This window comes from Nothobranchius furzeri, chromosome 10 (assembly GCF_043380555.1).
Source record: "Nothobranchius furzeri strain GRZ-AD chromosome 10, NfurGRZ-RIMD1, whole genome shotgun sequence".
Taxonomy (NCBI): domain Eukaryota; kingdom Metazoa; phylum Chordata; class Actinopteri; order Cyprinodontiformes; family Nothobranchiidae; genus Nothobranchius; species Nothobranchius furzeri.
In genome coordinates this window covers 50,134,816-50,155,228 of record NC_091750.1, presented here as the reverse complement: position 1 = coordinate 50,155,228, position 20,413 = coordinate 50,134,816, and the positions used below count along the sequence as shown (strand labels likewise).

At 44.0% G+C, this 20,413-nt stretch overlaps 1 protein-coding gene across 3 annotated transcripts in view; it reads right to left on the bottom strand.

Annotated features, from left to right (window-relative positions):
• The window catches only part of LOC107386594 (seizure protein 6 homolog), a 140,820-nt gene that overhangs the window by 19,714 nt on the left and 100,693 nt on the right, over positions 1 to 20,413 (bottom strand). For all 3 annotated transcript variants that reach the window (XM_070555733.1, XM_070555734.1, XM_015961102.3), the window contains exons 5-6: positions 7,275 to 7,460; positions 6,417 to 6,585 (exon numbers count right to left, since the gene is read on the bottom strand). In XM_070555733.1, the coding sequence (XP_070411834.1) occupies positions 6,417 to 6,585; positions 7,275 to 7,460 (355 nt within the window). The remainder of the gene's footprint in view (positions 1 to 6,416; positions 6,586 to 7,274; positions 7,461 to 20,413) is intronic.

Here is a 20,413-nt window from a genome sequence, read left to right as displayed (position 1 = left end):
AATGCCGATCCGTGTTTTATACCAAACGCACCTAAAATCAGGAAGCGTTTTAGAACTGGACTCTAGAGAGTTAAGAAATGTATTTGTTTAATGGATCTAGGGCTGCTACAAACAATTATCTCGATATTTTCCTAACTAATCACATTTTTTTGGCGATTACTCGACTAATCAGCTTTTGCGTAAATTGTAGCTTATCGTTACCTGCGTGCAGCTACTGTACAATAACTATACTTCAGCTTCTAACTTAAAGTTTTATCCTTAAGTGTTATGTGCTGTCTATAAATAAAGACAATTAAGAGAGTAGTTCATTCTGTCACGAACTCCTCCAGCTGACTGCATTCCATTCATTCCTGCCACCAACGTGGCGACTGACGTCATCACGCCGACACTACTTAAGGAAGTGCCGGCGTTTCATTCATTGCTCAGTCATCGTTCTCACCAGAATTTGTATCGAGTCTCCAGGCTTACCAGCCCTCAAAACCTTCCAAACTACACCTTCAGGAGATAACCACGCTGGTTATCTCCGTCTCTCCGCGTCTGGGCAACCGAACTCTCAGTCACGCTTCTGATCTGCCAACGAACCTGACAGGATGACTGAGCCACGAATTGACCCAGCGGAGTTCGCGCGTCTGTGTGCCGAAGTGGCTCAACAGCGCGCAACCTTGGATCAGCATACGGCAGAAATGAACCAGCTCCGTGCCATAGCTGATCGCCAAGCCACCAAGATAGAGTCACTCACCGATCTAGTACTCCAGCTGACCACCGCTCTGCAACGTCAGACCGCAGCTGTTCCTGACAGAATGGAACCACGCCTCAGCCTTCCAGATAAGTGGGACGGAACCAGGGGGTCCCCGGAGGGCATGTTGGCGACCCTGGCCATGACTTTTGAGTGCCAGCCAGCACGCTACCCCACATCCTGCTCTCGCGTCGCCCTGCTGACCTCACTGCTGACAGGTCGAGCCGGTGAATGGGCGGCGGCTCTTTACAATCAGAAATCTCCTGCCTGCAATGACTATGAGACTTTTGTAAAGGAGATGAAAAAGACTTTTGTGCACCCCAGCAGCGAGGTCTCGGACGAGACTCGGCTGCTTCAGCTCCGCCAGGGCTCCCAGACGGCGGCTCAGTACACCTCTCGCTTCCGGACGACAGCAGCTCGGTTGAGGTGGGATGACGCCGCCCTAAAGGCCGTTTACCTGGAGGGACTGTCACCGAGAATCCGGGAGGGCATGATCGGGCACAAGGTCCCAACCTCCCTGGACCTGGCAGTGGATCTGGCTCTCCAACTGGACCGCTGCATCCTAAACCGGCCGAGCACCATGTCAGCCCCCGTACACACCAGGACGTCACCCCGCCGGCCGGCTCACCAACCGACGGAGGAGCCGATGCAGCTGGGACATCTTCCCCCTGAGGAACGGGCACGGCGCTACCAGGAGGGAAGATGCGCTTACTGTGGGGATTTGGGTCACCACCGTGGCACGTGCCCAAAACGACCGGGAAAAGGTCCCTCCGGGTCGGAGTAGGAGCTGTCCCGCCCGGAGTCTCCACTTTTCCGGCTCCACACCGAACCACTCTCCCGGTCTCCCTCCACCTGGACCAAGGCCCGACCAGACTGGAGGCACTTTTAGACACTGGGGCTGCGGAGTGTTCTATCGATCACGGACTGGTTACTCGGCTCAAGATACCCCTCACCGCCCTCAACCGACCCATTCCCGTGACCTCTGTGGACGGCCGGCCCATCATGCCGTACCCTCTCACCCACCGAACTCAGGGTCTCCACATGACTATTGACCAACACCGGGAGACCCTCCACTTCCTGGTCATCCAGGCTCTGGCTACGCCTCTCATCCTGGGTCATTCCTGGTTCTGCCGCCATGAGCCTCACATCTCCTGGTCCACCAGTAAAGTCCTGGCCTGGGGCACGGGTTGCCATAACCACCGGGACTCCCCTGCACCTCGGACTGGAGCAGCCCCTCCCACAGACGTAGACCTGACGCTCATCCCTCCTCACTACCACGACCTCACTCAGGTCTTCGCTAAAGAACCCACTACCAGGTTACCTCCTCACCGACCCTACGACCTGGAGATCAGGCTCCAGCCCGGCACCACCCCCCCTCGGGGTCGCCTGTTCTCCCTCTCTCCGGCGGAAACCCGGGCTATGGACAATTAAATAACTGATGCCCTGCAGAAGGGATTCATCCGTCCCTCAACATCCCCCGGGGCCGCGGGGTTTTTCTTTGTTAAGAAGAAGGAGGGGGATCTCCGGCCCTGCATAGACTATCGAGGGTTAAATAAAATAACGATCCGGGACCGTCACCCTCTCCCTCTCATGGGCACCGCTCTGGACGCCATCACACAAGCCGCTGTGTTTACTAAACTGGATCTGCGCAGCGCCTATAACCTCATCCGTATTAAGGAAGGTGAGGAGTGGAAGACCGCTTTTATCACGCCCACTGGCCACTATGAATATCTGGTGATGCCTTTTGGACTCTGCAACAGCCCCGCCGTCTTCCAGCGGTTCATTACAGATGTGCTGAGAGACATGTTGGGTCGCTGGGTCTTTGTGTATCTAGATGACATCCTCATCTACTCTCGCACTGCTGAAGAGCACATCAGGCATGTTCGAGCTGTTCTGTCCCGCCTCCTGGACCATGAACTTTACTGCAAACTGGAGAAGTGTGCGTTTCACCAGGAGTCCACCTCCTTCCTGGGTTTTACCATCTCCTCCCAGGGCCTGAAGATGGACCCCCAGAAGGTTCAGGCCGTAGCTCAGTGGCCTCTACCCACGACCCTGAAGCAGCTGCAAAGCTTCCTGGGTTTCTCGAACTTTTACCGGAGGTTTATACGCAACTTCAGTTCCCTCGCAGCGCCTCTGACCTCACTCACCAAAACCACCAATCAGCCTCGCCCTTTTCGCCTTACTCCAGAGGCTGTCCGTGCTTTCCATGAGCTGGTCGGACGTTTCACTAAAGAACCCATCCTCCTCCACCCGGACCAGACCCGGCCCTTCGTCGTGGAGGTGGACGTCTCGGATGTGGGAGCGGGGGCCGTTCTCTCGCAACGGGGTCCAGACTCTAAGCTCCACCCATGTGCCTACTTCTCCCGGAAGTTTTCCCCCACACAGCAGAACTACGGGGTCGGCGACAGAGAGCTGCTGGCAATAAAATGGGCGCTGGAGGAATGGAGGCAGTGGCTCCTGGGGACCACCGATCCCTTTCTGATCTGGACCGACCACCAGAATCTCATTCATCTACAGACTGCCCGCCAGCTCAACCCTCGTCAGGCTCGGTGGGCCCTCTTTTTCGAGCCGTACCACTTCCATATCGCCTACCGGCCCGGCTCTAAGAACCTCAAGGCGGACGCTCTCTCTCGGCGTTTTGCACCAGATGCCGCCCCCCTGGAGCCTCGGACCATTCTACCGACTCAACGCTTCCTGGCCTCCCTCCAATGGCCGTTGGAGCAGTCCATACAGGCGGCACTTCCTGGCGATCCAGCGCCGCCGGAGACCCCATCGAACCGTCTCTACGTTCCCGCCTCCTGCCGGCAAGAGGCGCTCAAGTGGGGGCATTGTTTGTGGCTCGCAGGACATCAAGGACAAGCCCGTACCCTCCAGTTCCTCCGTCGGGCTCTCTGGTGGCCGTCCATGAGGAGGGACATCCGCGAGTTCACAGCTGCATGTGATGTGTGTGCTCGCTCCAAGTCCTCCAACCGACCCGGCGCTGGAGAGTTGCAGCCTCTCCCTGTGCCCAAGCGGCTGTGGTCACACATCGGGCTGGACTTTGTCACGGGACTGCCGGCGGTCGACCACCTGGACACTATATTGACTATCACGGACCGTTTCTCCAAGGCCGTGCACTTAGTGGCCCTGGCCGGCCTCCCCACTGCCAAGAGGACGGCCGCACTGCTCCTGGAACAGGTGGTGCGACTCCATGGTTTCCCTCAGGACGTGGTTTCCGACCGAGGACCCCAGTTCGTCTCACGCTTCTGGAAAGCGTTCTGTCGCCTGGTCGGTGCTTCCACCAGTCTGTCCTCTGGGTACCATCCACAGACAAACGGTCAGACAGAGAGAGCTAACCAGCAGCTTGGACGCTACCTGCGCTGCTTCGCTTCGTCCCAGCCAACCACCTGGCCCCGCTTTCTCCTGTGGGCGGAGCTGTCACACAACCTCCAGACCTCCTCTGCCACGAGTCTGTCTCCCTTCGAGACCTGTTACGGGTACCAGCCTCCTCTGTTTGACCATCAGGTGCCCGAGGTGGAGGTCCCTGCTGCCCAGACGCTGGTCCGCCGCTGTCAGCTCGCCTGGATCCGGGCCCGTGCGGCCATCACCCGGGCCAACACGGAGTATGCCCGTCAGCATCGCCGCCGCCACCGGCCTGGCCCCGTCTTCCGGTCTGGCGACCAGGTGTGGCTCTCCTCCGCTAACCTGAGGATGCCGGCGGGCTCCCGGAAGCTCACTCCTCGCTTCCTGGGTCCGTTCCCTGTCCTCAAGGTCATTAATCCAGTCACCTGCCGTCTGCGCCTCCCGGCTACTCTCCGGATCCACCCGGTCTTTCACGTCTCCCAGCTTAAGCCGGTGATCTCCTCCCCTCTCCACCCTCCGCCGGTCCGGGTGCCTCCGCCCCGCGGTGTTGAGGCGGATCGCACCTACACGGTCCGCAGGATTCTGGACGCTCGCCGCCGGGGACGAGGTTGGCAGTACCTCGTGGACTGGGAGGGGTACGGGCCTGAGGAACGCTCTTGGGAGCCCACGAGCTCGTTTGTCGACCCTACCCTGCTAACTGACTTCTGGGCCCGCCGTCCTGGGACTTCGGGTACCGTCCCTAGAGGGGGGGGGTCCTGTCACGAACTCCTCCAGCTGACTGCATTCCATTCATTCCTGCCACCAACGTGGCGACTGACGTCATCACGCCGACACTACTTAAGGAAGTGCCGGCGTTTCATTCATTGCTCAGTCATCGTTCTCACCAGACTTTGTATCGAGTCTCCAGGCTTACCAGCCCTCACAACCTTCCAAACTACACCTTCAGTAGATAACCACGCCGGTTATCTCTGTCTCTCCGCGTCTGGGCAACCGAACTCTCAGTCACGCTTCTGATCTGCCAACGAACCTGACACATTCAACAAATTTTAATTAACTTTTCAACTTATGGAAAATAAGAAAAACAAGCCACTGGGGATAAGAAAGCAAAAAAATAATGCTGGCTTGGTAGCAAGATCATCCACAGAAGAATGCTTTCGTAACAGTTTAACGTAGCGTCAACAATATTAGTGTTTGTAACATTACAGCAAACACGACACACGTGTTAGGGGTAGTGAAACTACTTTTAAAGTAACAGCTATCATTACAAGTAGCTTACTGTAATGTTAGCAGCTAACTAGCGAATAAGCTTAGCAACTGTTAATCATGTCTGCCGCAACGTGCTTCTTCTTATAGTAAACAGTGATGTTTGCAACGTTACAGCAAGCGTGTGACGTGTGCCAAATGAAATGAAATGGCCACCACCACTGTTAAAGTTACAGCTGTCAATGCAAGTAACTCACTGTTGATGTTAGCACATAACTAGAAAGTTAGCATGTTGTTGTCATAACATGCATCACTGTTGTAGAGTCATGGATGGCAAGCTACCTTGCACCTTGCTGATGTTGCATTGCACATGCTTCTCTTGTGTTGTTATAAAATGTTCCCAAACTTTCAAGCTTTGTGTCCTGTTCGCCATGATTGGTTGTGCTTTTCCACTGATGTCATAGCTGATTAGTGGTGATTGACTTCATGGCAACATTGTTTCTTCCATGTACACAATACATCCAAGCACATAGCAAAACTGGCTCAAAATTTCTACTTTGTCTAAAAAATCACCACAAATGGGTCAAGTACCATTCAGAGGTCTTTAGTAACTCGTGTGATTGGCCCCAACTTTACAACTCAAAGGAAATAAAGAGCCCGACGGGGATCAATTGGTGTCAGATCCCATACAATATCTTTAGAGGTCCAACATTGTCCATTTCTAAATTAGCTAAGGCTTTCTTAGAGGCTAAAAAAACAATTAGGTTTGATTACTGGTGTATGTTGAGATGATAAATGGCTTGTATTTGATAGAGAACCTTCTGGAGTCCTAGAACACCCCATGGTGCCTTAAAGCACAATCAGCCATCCACCCACCCACACACATAATCCCACCTTGTTGGTGATGAGCTACAGTGTAGCCACAGCTGTGCTGGAGCTAACTAACTCAGTATTTTTCTATAATACTATGCAAGGCTGCCGAGCTCCTCCGAACACCATCAGCAGGCAAGGTGGGTTAAGTGTCTTGCCCAAGACTACGGCAAAAGGCTGAGTGGTGCTCGAGCCTGCAACCTTCCAATTATGGGGTGGACACTTAACTACTCTGCCACCATCACCCCAAATATGTTATGCATACCTGTCATCGTCCTCGGCCAAAGCCACCTTCTCAAAGTGGATATGAAGCCGCTGGCCTTCGGGGGCTTCCAATACCCAGTGGCAGGTCAGATTGTTGCTGTAGTTGCCAGGGAAACCAGGAGAAACGATACGACCATACGTGGCATTTTTTATCATTCCGCCACAAGATGCTTTGTGAGAAGAAACAGAAAGAAAAGAGTAAGAGTTAGGGGATAAAACTAGATGAAAAAAAGTAATGACACTATCAACTGGGGGATTTTAGAGGAAAAGTTCCTGTCTGTGCACAGATTGCTTCAACAGTGGACTGTTGCAGGACAGCACTAGGCACCTCTCCTGGGTCTGAGAGGGCCTGATTCTCAGAGAAAAGCATGGCAAAATGGCAGCAGTAACACTATAAATTGAGAGCAGCTGCAGGCAGGAAAAGTGAAAGGTGGAACAGGCGGATGAGCCTTCGAGAGGAGGAGATGAACAGGCAGGTGTTTTAATAAAAGCAGCCACGTCCAATGGCTTTGTTTTGCCTCATCTCCAAAGAATAGGTGCCGTGCACAGTCGGCCTCGCAAATCAACTCAGCGGGAGAAAATGTAGAGAAAGCTTTCGTTAATCACAATTACCTGGTTTCTCAAGACAACCTGGTGAGAAAATTGCTCCCTTACTTTATTCTCTCAAGTTCCGAAATGATTTATTTTACTGTTGGTTTTAATTGTTGAAGCTGAAGGAAATATTTCAGACAATTTAGAGCAATGGTGTAGAAAAGCACATAAAACAGCCCTGCATCTTATAGATCGAAAACACAATTAGGCATATTAGAGACAGTGGATCTGTCTGCACAAGGAAAAACAAACAAAAGCGATTTCTCACCCACACATCTGGGCTCTTTTCCACTCCAGTACGGAGTGGTTGCGTTGCGGCACGTGAGCATTTTGGGACCCTGCAGCTTGTATCCAGTGAAACATCTGAAGAAGGCTTCTCCGCCAGCATGGAGGTGAGTCACAGAAACTTCTCCAGCAGCAGGCTCTTTGGGGAATGAGCAGCTGAGCACAAAGGCTGGAAAAGGACACAATCAGAAAGTGAATCAAAGAGGAGAAAAGGAAGCTGCTTTTATGAAGTACAGCTGTGAACAAGGCAACAGACATAAAAAATGACAAACCAGTATGAAAAAATACAAAAATATATACCAAGAAATCACAAATAAAATTATTGTAAAAGTTGCTAAAATTATTTAAAGAAATTCCATTATGGTGACATAATATACAAAATAACAGGACAGGCTATACCTGTTAGGAAAATTACAGCAATCGGATGGACACACGATAAAAATAAAAAATAAAATCCTGTTGTAATTCATCTGTGATCAGAGCTGGTTGATTTTTTAATCCAGTTTTATTTTTAGAGTTTGTCCAGTTAGTCAGGCTTGCTAATGCAAGAGCGAATAACCAGAGAATTACTCAGAGGAACAACGTGTCAGATATTAGTAATGTCAGGATTTTCTCTGTGGTTGGTTCTCTCTTGAATCCAAAGAAAAACTGAAATACAACGCATGTTTATATTGTCCAATGGCTTAAAAAGCTGCGGTAAACTACTGATTTAGCACCAAAACTCGGTGAGATGCATGTTTTGATGCTGCAACACTGTAAACAGTTAAAAAGTGAGCAAAGAGGTGTAATAAAAAAAAGCACTTTGCAAGAAATCGATGATGTATTCGTTTTTGCATAATTCATGTCCTGAAAAGAACATTTTACCTGACTACAGACGATAATCCAGTGTATCCTGAAAAAGTGGTCCTTTTATTTATCTCCACTCATAATCACTGTTTAAATTCAGTAAATGCTTGAATATAATGAGGATTTTTTTTTATTTTTCATTATTTCTGCAAACAAATAAAGCTCAGCGTATCAACTGTTTGTGTCAGCCTCACTCAAAAACAAATGCACACAATTAAAGCTGGTTTACAAGCAACCTCTAACTCTTTTTTTTCTCCATATGTTAATTATTGTTTACTAATACACAAAATATGCAAATATCCACAGACACGTTGGGAGCATGGTAATTACCAACGCTGTGTGATTCACGCTACTGCGAGCGCGCTGACAAATGGAACTACTACTGATAAACTAAAAATCACAGTGAGTCTGTAGCATGATAGCTGCAGGAAGAATAGCCTCTGTCGCAGTTGTCAAAGAGTCACGACTGCTGCGGGGTAAGATCAATGTTCCTGGAGTTGCTTTGCATTGTTGTCCTGTCCCTGTTTTTAAATAAATGGTGTAGAATGAGAGGAAGTTAGCATAGATAATGAAGTAAGCTAAGCAAGTCTTTAATGGAAGCTATTAAACAACCTTCTCCTCCTGTCTAATAACAGCATTGTTCTACCTCATTAGTGTCGGCATTTTAACGACCAGAGGAAAACTTTTAAACTTCTCGAAATGCATGAACAACAGAAATAGCAGCATAATTGGACTCGCTAAAGCTGGTGTGGCTAAAACCGCAGCGGATTTGAAGCTCCATAAACCAGAAACCTATTTAAGTTGACCAAACTAACTTGGGTTGACGAGGATGAACTCTTAGGGATGCATTACCAACGGTGCTCAGAGCTGGACTCAGCAGAATGGAACCACTTAAAGTCCTGCAGAGGAGAAAGGAGGAAGTTTCGCCTACACAGAATCAGGAGAGGAAAATCCATTCAAAGTGAATCACAGCTAACACTCTCCTTCTCTGGACCCGGTCTGGTCCAAGTCTATAGGGTATTATTGCTTTTGGTCCAAACTAGACAATGGAACCTGTAGATTAAAGATACTTTGTCCAGCTGAACCTCAAATCTTTTAAGATGAGAAAGCAATAGTTTGGGGGACAGAATTGGTCAGCGGCAATTGTGTCACAGCTATAATTTGTTTTTAGACTGTTTGTTTTTGTCTTCACGTTCCATATTTTAGCCTGAGTGATGTCTGTGCTTTAATTTGTGCTAGCTCCTAACAGACCAACTAGCTTCTGGGATAATCCATGATCTAGTGTGCTACTTATGGGCCATTCCCATCTGTACCGGGTCGGCCCGGGCCGGGTAGCCCCAGTCGGCCCCAGCCTGGCCCAGTTGATTCCACACATCCCTGCCTTAAGCCCATGTGGGCTGATTCTACCCACTAATCAGAGGCTTGCTCTAATGGAAGGTGTGAATTTGCTGTCAGCAGTGGGTGTGTTGGCCCTGGTCGGCCTGAAGCAGACCCCCTCGAGAAGAGGGCTGAGAATGAGCCTTGGTTGGCCCGGAAAAATACCAGGCCACCCAGATATGTAAACAACCTACGCTACCCGGCCCGGGCCGACCCGGTACAGATGGGAATGGCCCATTGGATACAATTGCTGCTCATAATCCTAACCCTAACCCAATAGAGAAGAACAGAAAATCCCTCAGTGGGGAAATGTTTATGTCACAGCAGCAACTACATGCACAAGAGCAAAAAGGAGAGTACAAGAGTAAGGAGTTAGGAAGATTAAAGAGTAAACTGCCAGAAAACACAACAAAAATAATTAAAATATTACAAAAAATATTACAGGTTAAAACATTACATATAAACATTTTAAAGGAGTAGAATACTCATTTAATCAATGTGTGTGTATGTGTGTGTGTGGGGTGGGGGTGGGGGTGGGGGGGGGGGTGTACTGGGGCATCTTTTCTTGGAATTAAAAGTTACCCACATCACAGCTGAGTCAGCTTATTTCCTGAACATCTCAGCAGGGGTGGCGTTAGGCCCGGCTACTTGGGCTGAAGCCCCGGATGTTTCATGAAAAGCCCCGGATCTAAATCGTGGAAGTAACATGCAGTACCAAAGTCCAACAGAGAGGGAGCAGCTGGCTCAAAAACGTGGTAGTTTGTATACAGCCTGCCTGAGCCTCCACCACTGAAGAAGAAGCCCTTCAGCAGCCGGCTTCTTCTACAGTCTCTGCCTGAAACGCATGAGTGAAGATGGACATAAGGACGTTTCTTAGACAAAAAGTACAACGACAGAACCCCAGCTATGATGAGACTGGTGTTGACTCAGGTTTGTGAGTCTTATTTGAAAATATTTGTTGTGCTGCTGGTTTGCCTAAAGTTAGCTTACTATCAGGTAAAGTTGTTGGAGAAAGAAAGGGAATATTTACTATCATCTCACACTAAACACTGACAGGAACAATACTCTGCCCTGAAAATGCTTAATATGTAGCTTCAGATTAAAAATTATGTGGTACAAGACAAAAATATATGATGTTGACTAGTACGTGTCACGTGTGTGTGCGCGTGTGTGTTACGCCCCGGATCTTCTTCAGTCCTAAATCCGCCCCTGCATCTCAGCCCAGATTTGATAAAAGCAACTCGACTCTGCCACTGACTCTGTCTGCTCTGTTTTATCTCCACAAATAACACAAGCCTGGGGGAGTTCTGCAGTGTGGTGGAGTTGCTAATGCTAATGTTAGCTTCTACTAGCCGAGACGTTTGCTACTGTTTCCCGGACGCTAAACCAACAACAGCCTTTCCTTTTGTGAGTCAAGATGTTTGAGTCCATGAATGGTGACAGATGTAGATCTGTCACGATTTTCAAATCCCAGAGTTTCATCGGCAATTTTCTATCAGAAGCTAAAGCAGGAGACAGGTGTAGGAGACTATTTTCATGTTCAGCCTGCATGAAAAATTCAGAATGACTGATTATAATCAGAAATAAGTCAGTGAGATCATTGATATTTTGATGAATTGATTACATTCAGATGATCAGCTGATAAAGGATAAGATAATATTGTTGTTGTTTTTAATATCAATAATCATCAAAATATAAAGCATCTAGTTCATCTTCTATTTTTAATTATGTTTGTATTTTTGGCCAAGTTTTATTAAATACTGTACATTAATCAAATATTTTTTAACATTAACATTAAGTTTTTAACAAATTAAAAGTCTCACAAAATATTCTAATGTATTAGTTGTACTACTTTACAATAAGACCACAAATAAATGATTATTAAATAGTTAAAAAAATCTGTTTATTAACCAGCTATAAACAATTTATAAACCACTGATGAGCAGTTACAATGCATTACATATATAAGACAGATTACCATTTTTATCAAGCAGTAAACCTGTTTAACTGTACAAAAAATGTCTTAAACTGTTTATAAACATCAAAATTTACAAAGTATTAATAAACTAATAATACTGTATTAACACATTATTTACAAGGACAGAATGCAATGGAACAATAGAAATGGTCCAAAGTAAGCCCTAACTCAGTATTTTTCTATAATACTATGCAAGTTAATGGTCATATTCATAAATATGATATTCAGACTGAGTAGTTCTTCAAATTAAAATGTTCCAAATGCAATAAATCAGAGAAGTGAAAAGTAAGGGATCAGAAAAATAAGAAGGAAATCATCCCACATTTCAGCTAAAATGAAACCTCAAAGTTTGAAGTCCTCCATTTCTCTTTTTTTTCCCCAACTACATTTTTTTCAATTGGTCAGAAGTAAATAATCCAGATCAGCGCTGAAGGTTTTTCTCTCATTTTCAAACATTGCAGTGGCTGATCTCTCAGCGATCGTATTCCAGAGGAAACCACAACCGTACCAAGATTTTTTTCATTACAGCAGCCATGTTTCACACTCTGGGATGAAAATATGTGCCGCATGCACAGATGTTGGACAAGTGAAGGTTAAACACCACACAAGAAAAGAAAAAAACAAAAAACAAAAATCAGACCCTACGCAATATTTTGGCTTTGAAGTGTTTTCATTCCAGCCAGGTGTTTTTAGATGAAAAAGAACACTTTATCGATATTTTCTACCATTACCTTGAGTCTAAATTGTCTATTCAGAAACGTCATTCTATCACTCTTTGAACTTAAGCGCAATGGGGAAAAAACAGCCCTAAACACATAATGGTCATAAAGGTTGGTGAAACCACTGACTTGTGTGTTTTTATTTGCACAAACCGCTGGTTTCTGTCGTTATGAAACAAGCCCGCGCTCCGCTGTAAATCAGTGAGCCACAGGGACGAAGCGCGCTGCCCTAGGGTCATCCATTTCATTCATAGTTTATCACTAGCTCCAATGAACCTAGTTATTGCCATTATCATAGCAGCATTTAAATCCCTATTGAGCATACAATGGGGGAGCTGGAGGCAAAAATTGTGGAGCCAATTCCTAAAGTATTAAATTACGTGCTGCTTCCATTCCAGTGAATGTGGAGCTGGGCCATAAAGCCTGATTGTTTTGCCATTAGAAATAATAGATCCACGGTGCAGACAGCCAGGAAGATTAGCTGGTACTGTAGAGCCGCAGGAAACAGATGTGCAGCTTAAGTCCTTTGTTGTTTTCTCTTAGAAGAGTTGAAGGGAGGAAATGGACTCACGGGAAATACTCAGGTGAACACACGGCAATTTATCATGTTTTAATGACTATTTTAGACCAAGTTTTACATTTTAATTACAAATATGTTGGAATGATGAAAGTGCATTGTAATGCACAACGCAGAAGAGCAGCAAAAGGTTTATTTTGGGAAATGAAAGGAAACAAATAGATCCATTAATCTGATTTTAAACAGCAATAAATGTTTTTATTAATGTTTTTCCAAACAATTACAGCCTATCAATACAAACTTTATTATATATGATATATATTTTATGTTTTCTATTGTTTTAAGTTAAATCTGAACAGTGCAAGCAACCAGAGTGTAATTCTGGCTGCAAAAATGGAACCACAAATGAGTATTTTGGGTCCAAACATCAGTATTAACAGACTCCAGATGATTATTTATTTCTATTCCGCATGCACGTTTCATTTGTCTAAGTACTTAAAAACCGAGAACGCCGCTCTACAGCAGCCAGTAATGGACAAACACTGTTGCGTGGGGCAGAACTGTTGAATCGTTGAGACGAGGACGCCAGTGACAGCGAGTTACCAAATGAATTTGGGCAAACAAATAAAATGCTTTTCACTTTAGGTCGACTAACTGCAGCACGCTTGTGTGATTGGGTCTGGTGTGTGTGTGTGTGTGTGTGTGTGTGTGTGTGTGTGTGTGTGTGTGTGTGTGTGTAACCTGAATGAATGTCATCAGGTAAAATGCTGGAATTGGATCAAATTTGGCAAGGTGAGGGCAGAAGATAATGAAATGGCGTAAGAGGAAACAAAGCAAAACAATGACTACAGTACGGGTTGTTATTATGCTTAATAGAAGTTTATTTGGAGGGTATCACACGGTTTGTGTCACGTCGACATTTAAAGTAGAATGTTTTCTCACGAGACAGAATGCTGGTTGTGGCGTCGCTTGTCAGCTGTTATTCTGATGAGCAGATACAGCAGCAGATTGTTGGTAAGAAGCTTGTGGGAGGATGTGACTGTCGCTCCACCAGAGCCTTGTGTCCTGGCTGTGAATCAAAGCATTGCTTTTTACAGAAAGATCAATAGAGTTGTCTCTGGAAAAGCGACTCGGTTATACAAAGCCAGACGATAGTTCTGCCCTTATATGGCCTATTGATATTTATGTGGTTGGGTTAAATCCTCGATTTTAATGGTCATTTATTCAATAAAAGCTATTAAAGAGAAATAACTTTGAACTAAAGGCAGAATTGAATCAATGCCACTCAGAACCTTTGGCAAATGGTGGATCACTGCCAGCAGAAGTCCTCTGGCCCACTGACTCGTCTATGCAGCTTATTGGTCAAAGTCGGTCAAAAACCCAAATACAATATCCATCCATTCGCAGAGATATAATTAGGACTTAAAGGTTGGAAAATCTTAGAAGCTGCAAATTGGTTCAGCTGGGAGTCATTCTGACCTTATCAGCGTTTCATGAGAAGAAAAGTGTTTCAACAGTTTCATTAAAAAATAAACATTTTCAAGGAAGCTTTTAAGTAATTTTAAATGTATCTTAAGAATAAAATTAATTAATTATTATTCATGTATTTATTTATATTGTAAAGAAACTCTTCAGTTCCACTAATGAAAAAATATAATTAAATAATTAAAACCTAATAATTAAAATAAAAAATAACTCATTATTATTTAATGTAAAATAATTTAAAGGGACTTTACGGACTTTTGAATTTTTATGCTCGCGATTGCCCCCTCAGGCCAAAAGTATAACGGCAGCTTCAATAGTAGGCCCGTGCACGAGGCACGCATGCTGTACATGCACACTCCTTAACGAAAATAACAGCTGAGACAGTCCCTTGTGTGTGTGTTTGTGTGTGTGTGTGTGTGTGGCCCGGAGGACAGAGGACAGGAGAACGTGCAGCTAATTAATTAAATTTGGTTCTGTACCTTTCTCTTCAGCACAGCCGACAAAGGTTTATGATGGGTTAGTCCTCCTGCATGCTCAGATCATTCCCTTCCCTTGCTTGAAAAAATGTCTCAAAATGAAAGTTGAACCCACATCTTTTTTATCTGTGAATTCAATGCCGTTATGCGAGTCTCAAATAAAAATTCGGGCATCTTACTGTAAAAAAATATATCATTAATGTAAAAAATAAACTCTAAACAAACTATGTTCACACCCAGAATCAAACCCATCTTCTGCATGAGAGTCAGACATCTTACAAGGTGAACTACACACCAGTAACATTCATACCATCTGTAACTTTTACATCCTTGATAACACCTGAAACAACGTCAAATGAAAGAACGGTTCGGAGCAAAAATGGCTATTTTGTTGCCAATTTGCAGGAAATATCTAGAAGAAAGTAGCTAAGGGTCCTCAGAAATGTAGCTAGGTTTGTCACTAGGTGTTAGGAATAGCGACAAAGTCACTGAGTTGGCACTACCTCTCTCTCTGCTGCTAAAGCTACTGATAGCAAATGCCACAGGCTATGCCTGAGCGTGAACGTGCATGAAGCAGCCTGCTCGACCCGAGCAACTCTCTTTTTCTGTGATTTTACAGAAAAACAGACAATCACAGTAAAAATGCCAGGGCTCATTCTACAGGACCAGGGCATTGCAGGAGAATGTATGAAGAAGAAATGTATTATTTCTATACATGTTTTGGCTGTCAAACTTCCATAATGTCCCTTTAATTGAAAACCACAAGAAATTAAAAATAATAAAATTTCTTTAAATTTTTTTAAAAACACATTTTAAAGATTTTGAATATGCTTGTTTTTTGAAAACGACCTAACCCTACAAAAGAATAGAGATGTCTGACATTATCGGTCTACCATTAATATCGCCCAATACTGGTATTACAATGCAATATTAGAAAATATCAGTAACTTAAAATTATTTATTTTTTTCTTTTTTAATGGGGGGTGGGGGTCCAGTTTCTATCACTAGTGGAAATTAAGAGTTAGACAACATCAGTATTTTGGATATTGATAAAAAAATGCCTATATAAAATGCAATAAACCAGTCTGCCTAATAGATAAAATCACAAATAACAGAAAAAGCTAATGGAGTTACATGCATTAACAGAAAATTTAAATATAATAGTAGGAAATTAAACTGGACTTCATCTCACACCCCCTGTCCTCAACTTGTCTCTGCATTGAACATAAAACACCTTTAATCATGTTGCAAGTGTCAGGCGCACTGCTGATGTAATAGAGGCATCCATCAGTCTGCCATCACAGGGAGAGCTAATGCTGTAGCAGATATTAATTACCTGGAGCTGAGGAGAACCTCTCCATGGTTCTGCCTCGTTCTCCACGCTTGTCCAGTCACATTACTCACAAGTCATTATAAAGGACAAGGTGATACACTGCTCACAAAGCAGGGGAACACAAACTGATATGTCTTCTTCATGGATTTGTTCAGTGTTTCTTTTTATTTTTCTCATTAGTGTAACTGAATCAGACACGATTTTTATGAGCCATATTCCTCACATCAATGCTGAGATCTGTGTAAATAAGTTTTACGTTCATGACAAACAGGACATTTATTCCAAGGTACGAGTAGGCCATTAGGATTGATCTGGACTAGAAATTAAATGATCATACTGGAGTTTAATTAATTATTTTACAGTTTTGACAAACCCCCGGAGTGTTTTTGTATTTTTAAGCATGCATAAAAACTCAGCTACACCCTTTATTGCATGTAGAAGACAAATCCCCTGAAATGTCTAACCCCACCCCCAACATGCCCAAATTTGATAAAACATTTGTCTCTCTTTAACATTCATTATAACATTTTTTAGATTAGTTCTTTACGGGAAATTTCTCAACGCAGGACTTTTATTCTTGACATTTTCATTACCTTTCATAATGAGCTGTTTCAGGACTCTGTCACTTTAAGAAAACAAGCTGGAACTAGCCATGTCTACCTGCTCCCCACTCAGGCTGCTATAAGCTGAGAAGCTCCAATATCTGAGAGGGGCTGGGAGTAAAGCAGCTGCTCCTCGAGCAGCAGCTGCCCTCTTGCACGTGAGAGGAGATTCTATGTTGTTTTGCTTGTTTTAGGCTCATAATTCCTAAAACCAAACACTAACAGATGATGGATCAACGTTGTTTTACATTAAAGAGTTTATAGAGGCAGTAGAGATGCACAAAGCAGCACAAAAGGAGGCAAATGGTGAGTTTTGCATAATGTGACCCCTTTAAATCCTCATACAGAAAATTATAGCCAGAAAATTATTTTACAGAATGGCTTATTGAATATTAACCCTAAATAAGTAATATAAGTTATGTTAATAAAATCTTACTTCTATTTTGTACAAAATCCATTTGGTAGTTGTCAACTGTAACGTCATGAAAGAGCTGTCCCACCAAAGGTTATTTACCCTCTCTCTCCTCAGGAAGAACTAATCTGCATGAGACTGCCTCAAGGTCATGCATTTGCTTCTAAAATGTTTCTTCCTTTCCAACTCAAGAGAAGAATGAAGACAAAGGCCTCTTTCTTTTAATAAATCAGAAGCACTCTATTTTTAATAAAGCTAATCAAACAAAGTGTTAGTCCAATGATAAAATGTGAACAAATCTGTGAAATTACGATGTTTATGATCAGTAGTATTTTAATAAGGAATATGACTTTAAACTAGCTGCACTAGACATTCTCATCCACGTGATGTTAAAAATTACATGACACATTTCCTTTTTCTGATCCAATCTGTAATAGATTACAGTTATTTAATGACCTATAAGATGTAGGATTCCATAGGAAATATGAAATCCACATTACGAATCGCAGGGTTATTTAAACCAGAAGATTGGATCTTTTTAATGCAGGGATTAGACAACCGTTACGTATTCACTCAGAGACAAAAGAAGAAAGAGAGTCAAGTTTAAAAGTTAAGAATTTTATTACTAACAAATTAAACTAGGCTGACTTTAAAACTAAATGTATGGTGTAACTAAAATGGATGAGATGGTGAATGGATGACGTGTGATGTTAAATCAGAACCAACAAATCCGAAGAAGCGATTGTTCTGATGGGAACTGAAGGTGTTGTCTTCGCATTTAGCTGTGGTTAGGAGGTTCAGAAACACATGAGACACCATCATGCCGGTCGACCTACCCTTGGTGGAACTCCCCTGTAGATCAGGAATATCAAGGTCCAGTGGGCCCTCTCTGGGTCCGAGCCGGTAGGGAAAGCCGCGGTTCTGATCAAACCCGTCTTGAGTTACTTCCGGGTACACGACAAGTTATTGGCGTCTGGTGAGACCCAAGCCTGGGTCCGGATGGTTGAGTTTTTGTTCTGAAAGGAACTGCTGCCGCTGTTGGAGTAGCGACTGGATTTTTCAGCTTGTCGTTGTTCTTTCAGTTAAAGAGTTGAGAGCAGGATTGGCCACTCCGTCACTTTCTCTGCAACGCTTTGAACTGGCGTTAGAGCTGACGTGGCATAGTTTTATACTTCGGATGTAAAGGTTTATTGTCGAATGAAAAATTACCAAACACCATCAGAACCATGCCTCCGTCAGATCTATAAGATTCTGATTGGATCAGTGAAAGGAATGTGTTATGTCTTTTTAACATTACGTGAAATGAGTCCTGTTGGAACACTTAAAGTCATATTACTTATTATATTCTATAGGATTATAATAAGGTAATTAATACTTTGATTTCACAGGTCGGTCACATCTTATTTATTGACTAACACTTGGTTGGATTAGCTTTATTAAAATAGAGTTCTTTGCTTAATTAAAAGAAAAGAGTTCATTCTTCGTTCTTCTGTTGAGCTGAAAATAAGCAGGTTAGAAGGAATGCATGAGACCTTGAGACTATCTCTCATGCAGACTAGTCTTGAGCAAAGAAGGGAAAAAAACACAGTTTTCCGTTCCGTTACAAATCAGAACCTTCCAGGTCTGACGCGAGGCATGGTTTTGTTGGTGTTAGGTAAATCCCCTCTTGTTGTCCTTTTTTTGATTCGACCGTAAATCGAAACATCCAAATTATAAAACTATGCCCACGTCATTTTAATTTCAGTTCAAAACGTTCTAGAGAAGTTATCGGAGTGGCCAATCCGTAACTTTCCTCTTCAGCTGAAAGAACCTAACAATAAGCTGGATTAAATCTGTTGCATGTTCCACCTGCTGCAACGGTTCCTTTCAGAATAAAAGCTGAACCATCAACCCCTTTTTGGGTCTCGCTAGATGCCAACAAACTGTCGTGACCTGGAAGTATCTCAAGACCGGTCTGGTTGGCAACCGCTGCCTGTTCTACCGGCTTCGGTTCCAGAGAAGGTCAAGCTGGACCTCGACATTCCTGATCTAACGGGGACTTCCGCAAAGGGTACGTAGACCGACAGAATGGCGTCTCTATGTGTGTTATAAATCTCCAAACCAAAGCTTAGAGCGAAACGTCATCTTCACTCCCATCAGAACTAATCGTTTCTCCGGATTTGCTGGTTCCGAACAACATTCCACACTACACCATCCATATTGCCTCATTCACCCCTAGATCCATTCATCACACAGAGTGTTTAGTGTTTAAAGTTAGTCTAGTTTTAACTTGTTTAGTAATAAATCTTCTTAACTTTAAAACTTGACTCTCTTTCTTTTGTCTCTGAGTTAATACGAAGTGGTTACATAATCCCTGCAATAAAAGTTCTAATCTTCTGGTTTAAATTATCCAAAGATCCATAAGATTGATTTCATATTACCTATGGAATCTCACATTTTATGGTTCATTAAATAATATGTAAATTTAATCGTTACACAGCTGTAACACTGAGCTGAAAACTGAAAATGGTTTTGAGGAATGTGCTACTCCTGCTAGAGAGGTAGAGGTACTGAAAATAGTTGAATCTAGGGATGAGCCGGATACTCGTTTCAGATGAGTATCCGGTACGGATAAAGCATTTTTGAAGAATACGAGCATGAAACGAGTAAACCTCGTAAATATCTGTAATTGTGGTGAAGGAAAATCCTCATTGGGTAACTGACTGTCCACGGCTCACGCTCTGCGATTGGCCAGTCACATAGAGTGCCCGCCCCTCCCTACACATAAAACTCTCTAGCCGGCCGGGAGCGAAGTCCGTCCGGCTCATCCACGCACACACACAGACAGTAATGGATCTCGCTGTGCTTGCTTCACTGTTGCTCACGTTTCTTCAGATTTCCCTAGGTTTTCTTCAGCTCGCCTCTTTTTCGGTTGAATATTTAAAGTTACTTTTTTCGTAACTTACATGGTGCATTTGACAAGACAGAGCTGACGTGCTGCATCAGTCACTCACCACCTCCGTACCGGTCGGGTTTTTTATTTTTTTTAACTCCATCTCTCTCCCTCTCACCCTCTCTATCTCTCTCAGACACACACACACACACACACACACACACACACACACACACACACACACACACACACACACACACACACACACACACACATACACCTTAATCAACATTGTTTTGTTTGACTTTGTGTGGGGCAAAATGCCAAGAACGTTAAGAAAAAATTCAGTTTAATCAAATTAAAATAAAAAAATATACATAAAGTTGTGTCTGGTTCTAGCATTTCATATTTCCTAGTTCCTACTGCATGAGTTCAGATGTATTAATCCATGCACTCAAATATTAATGTTCTGATTTTATTGAAACACTTGTTCTGTAATAGTTTC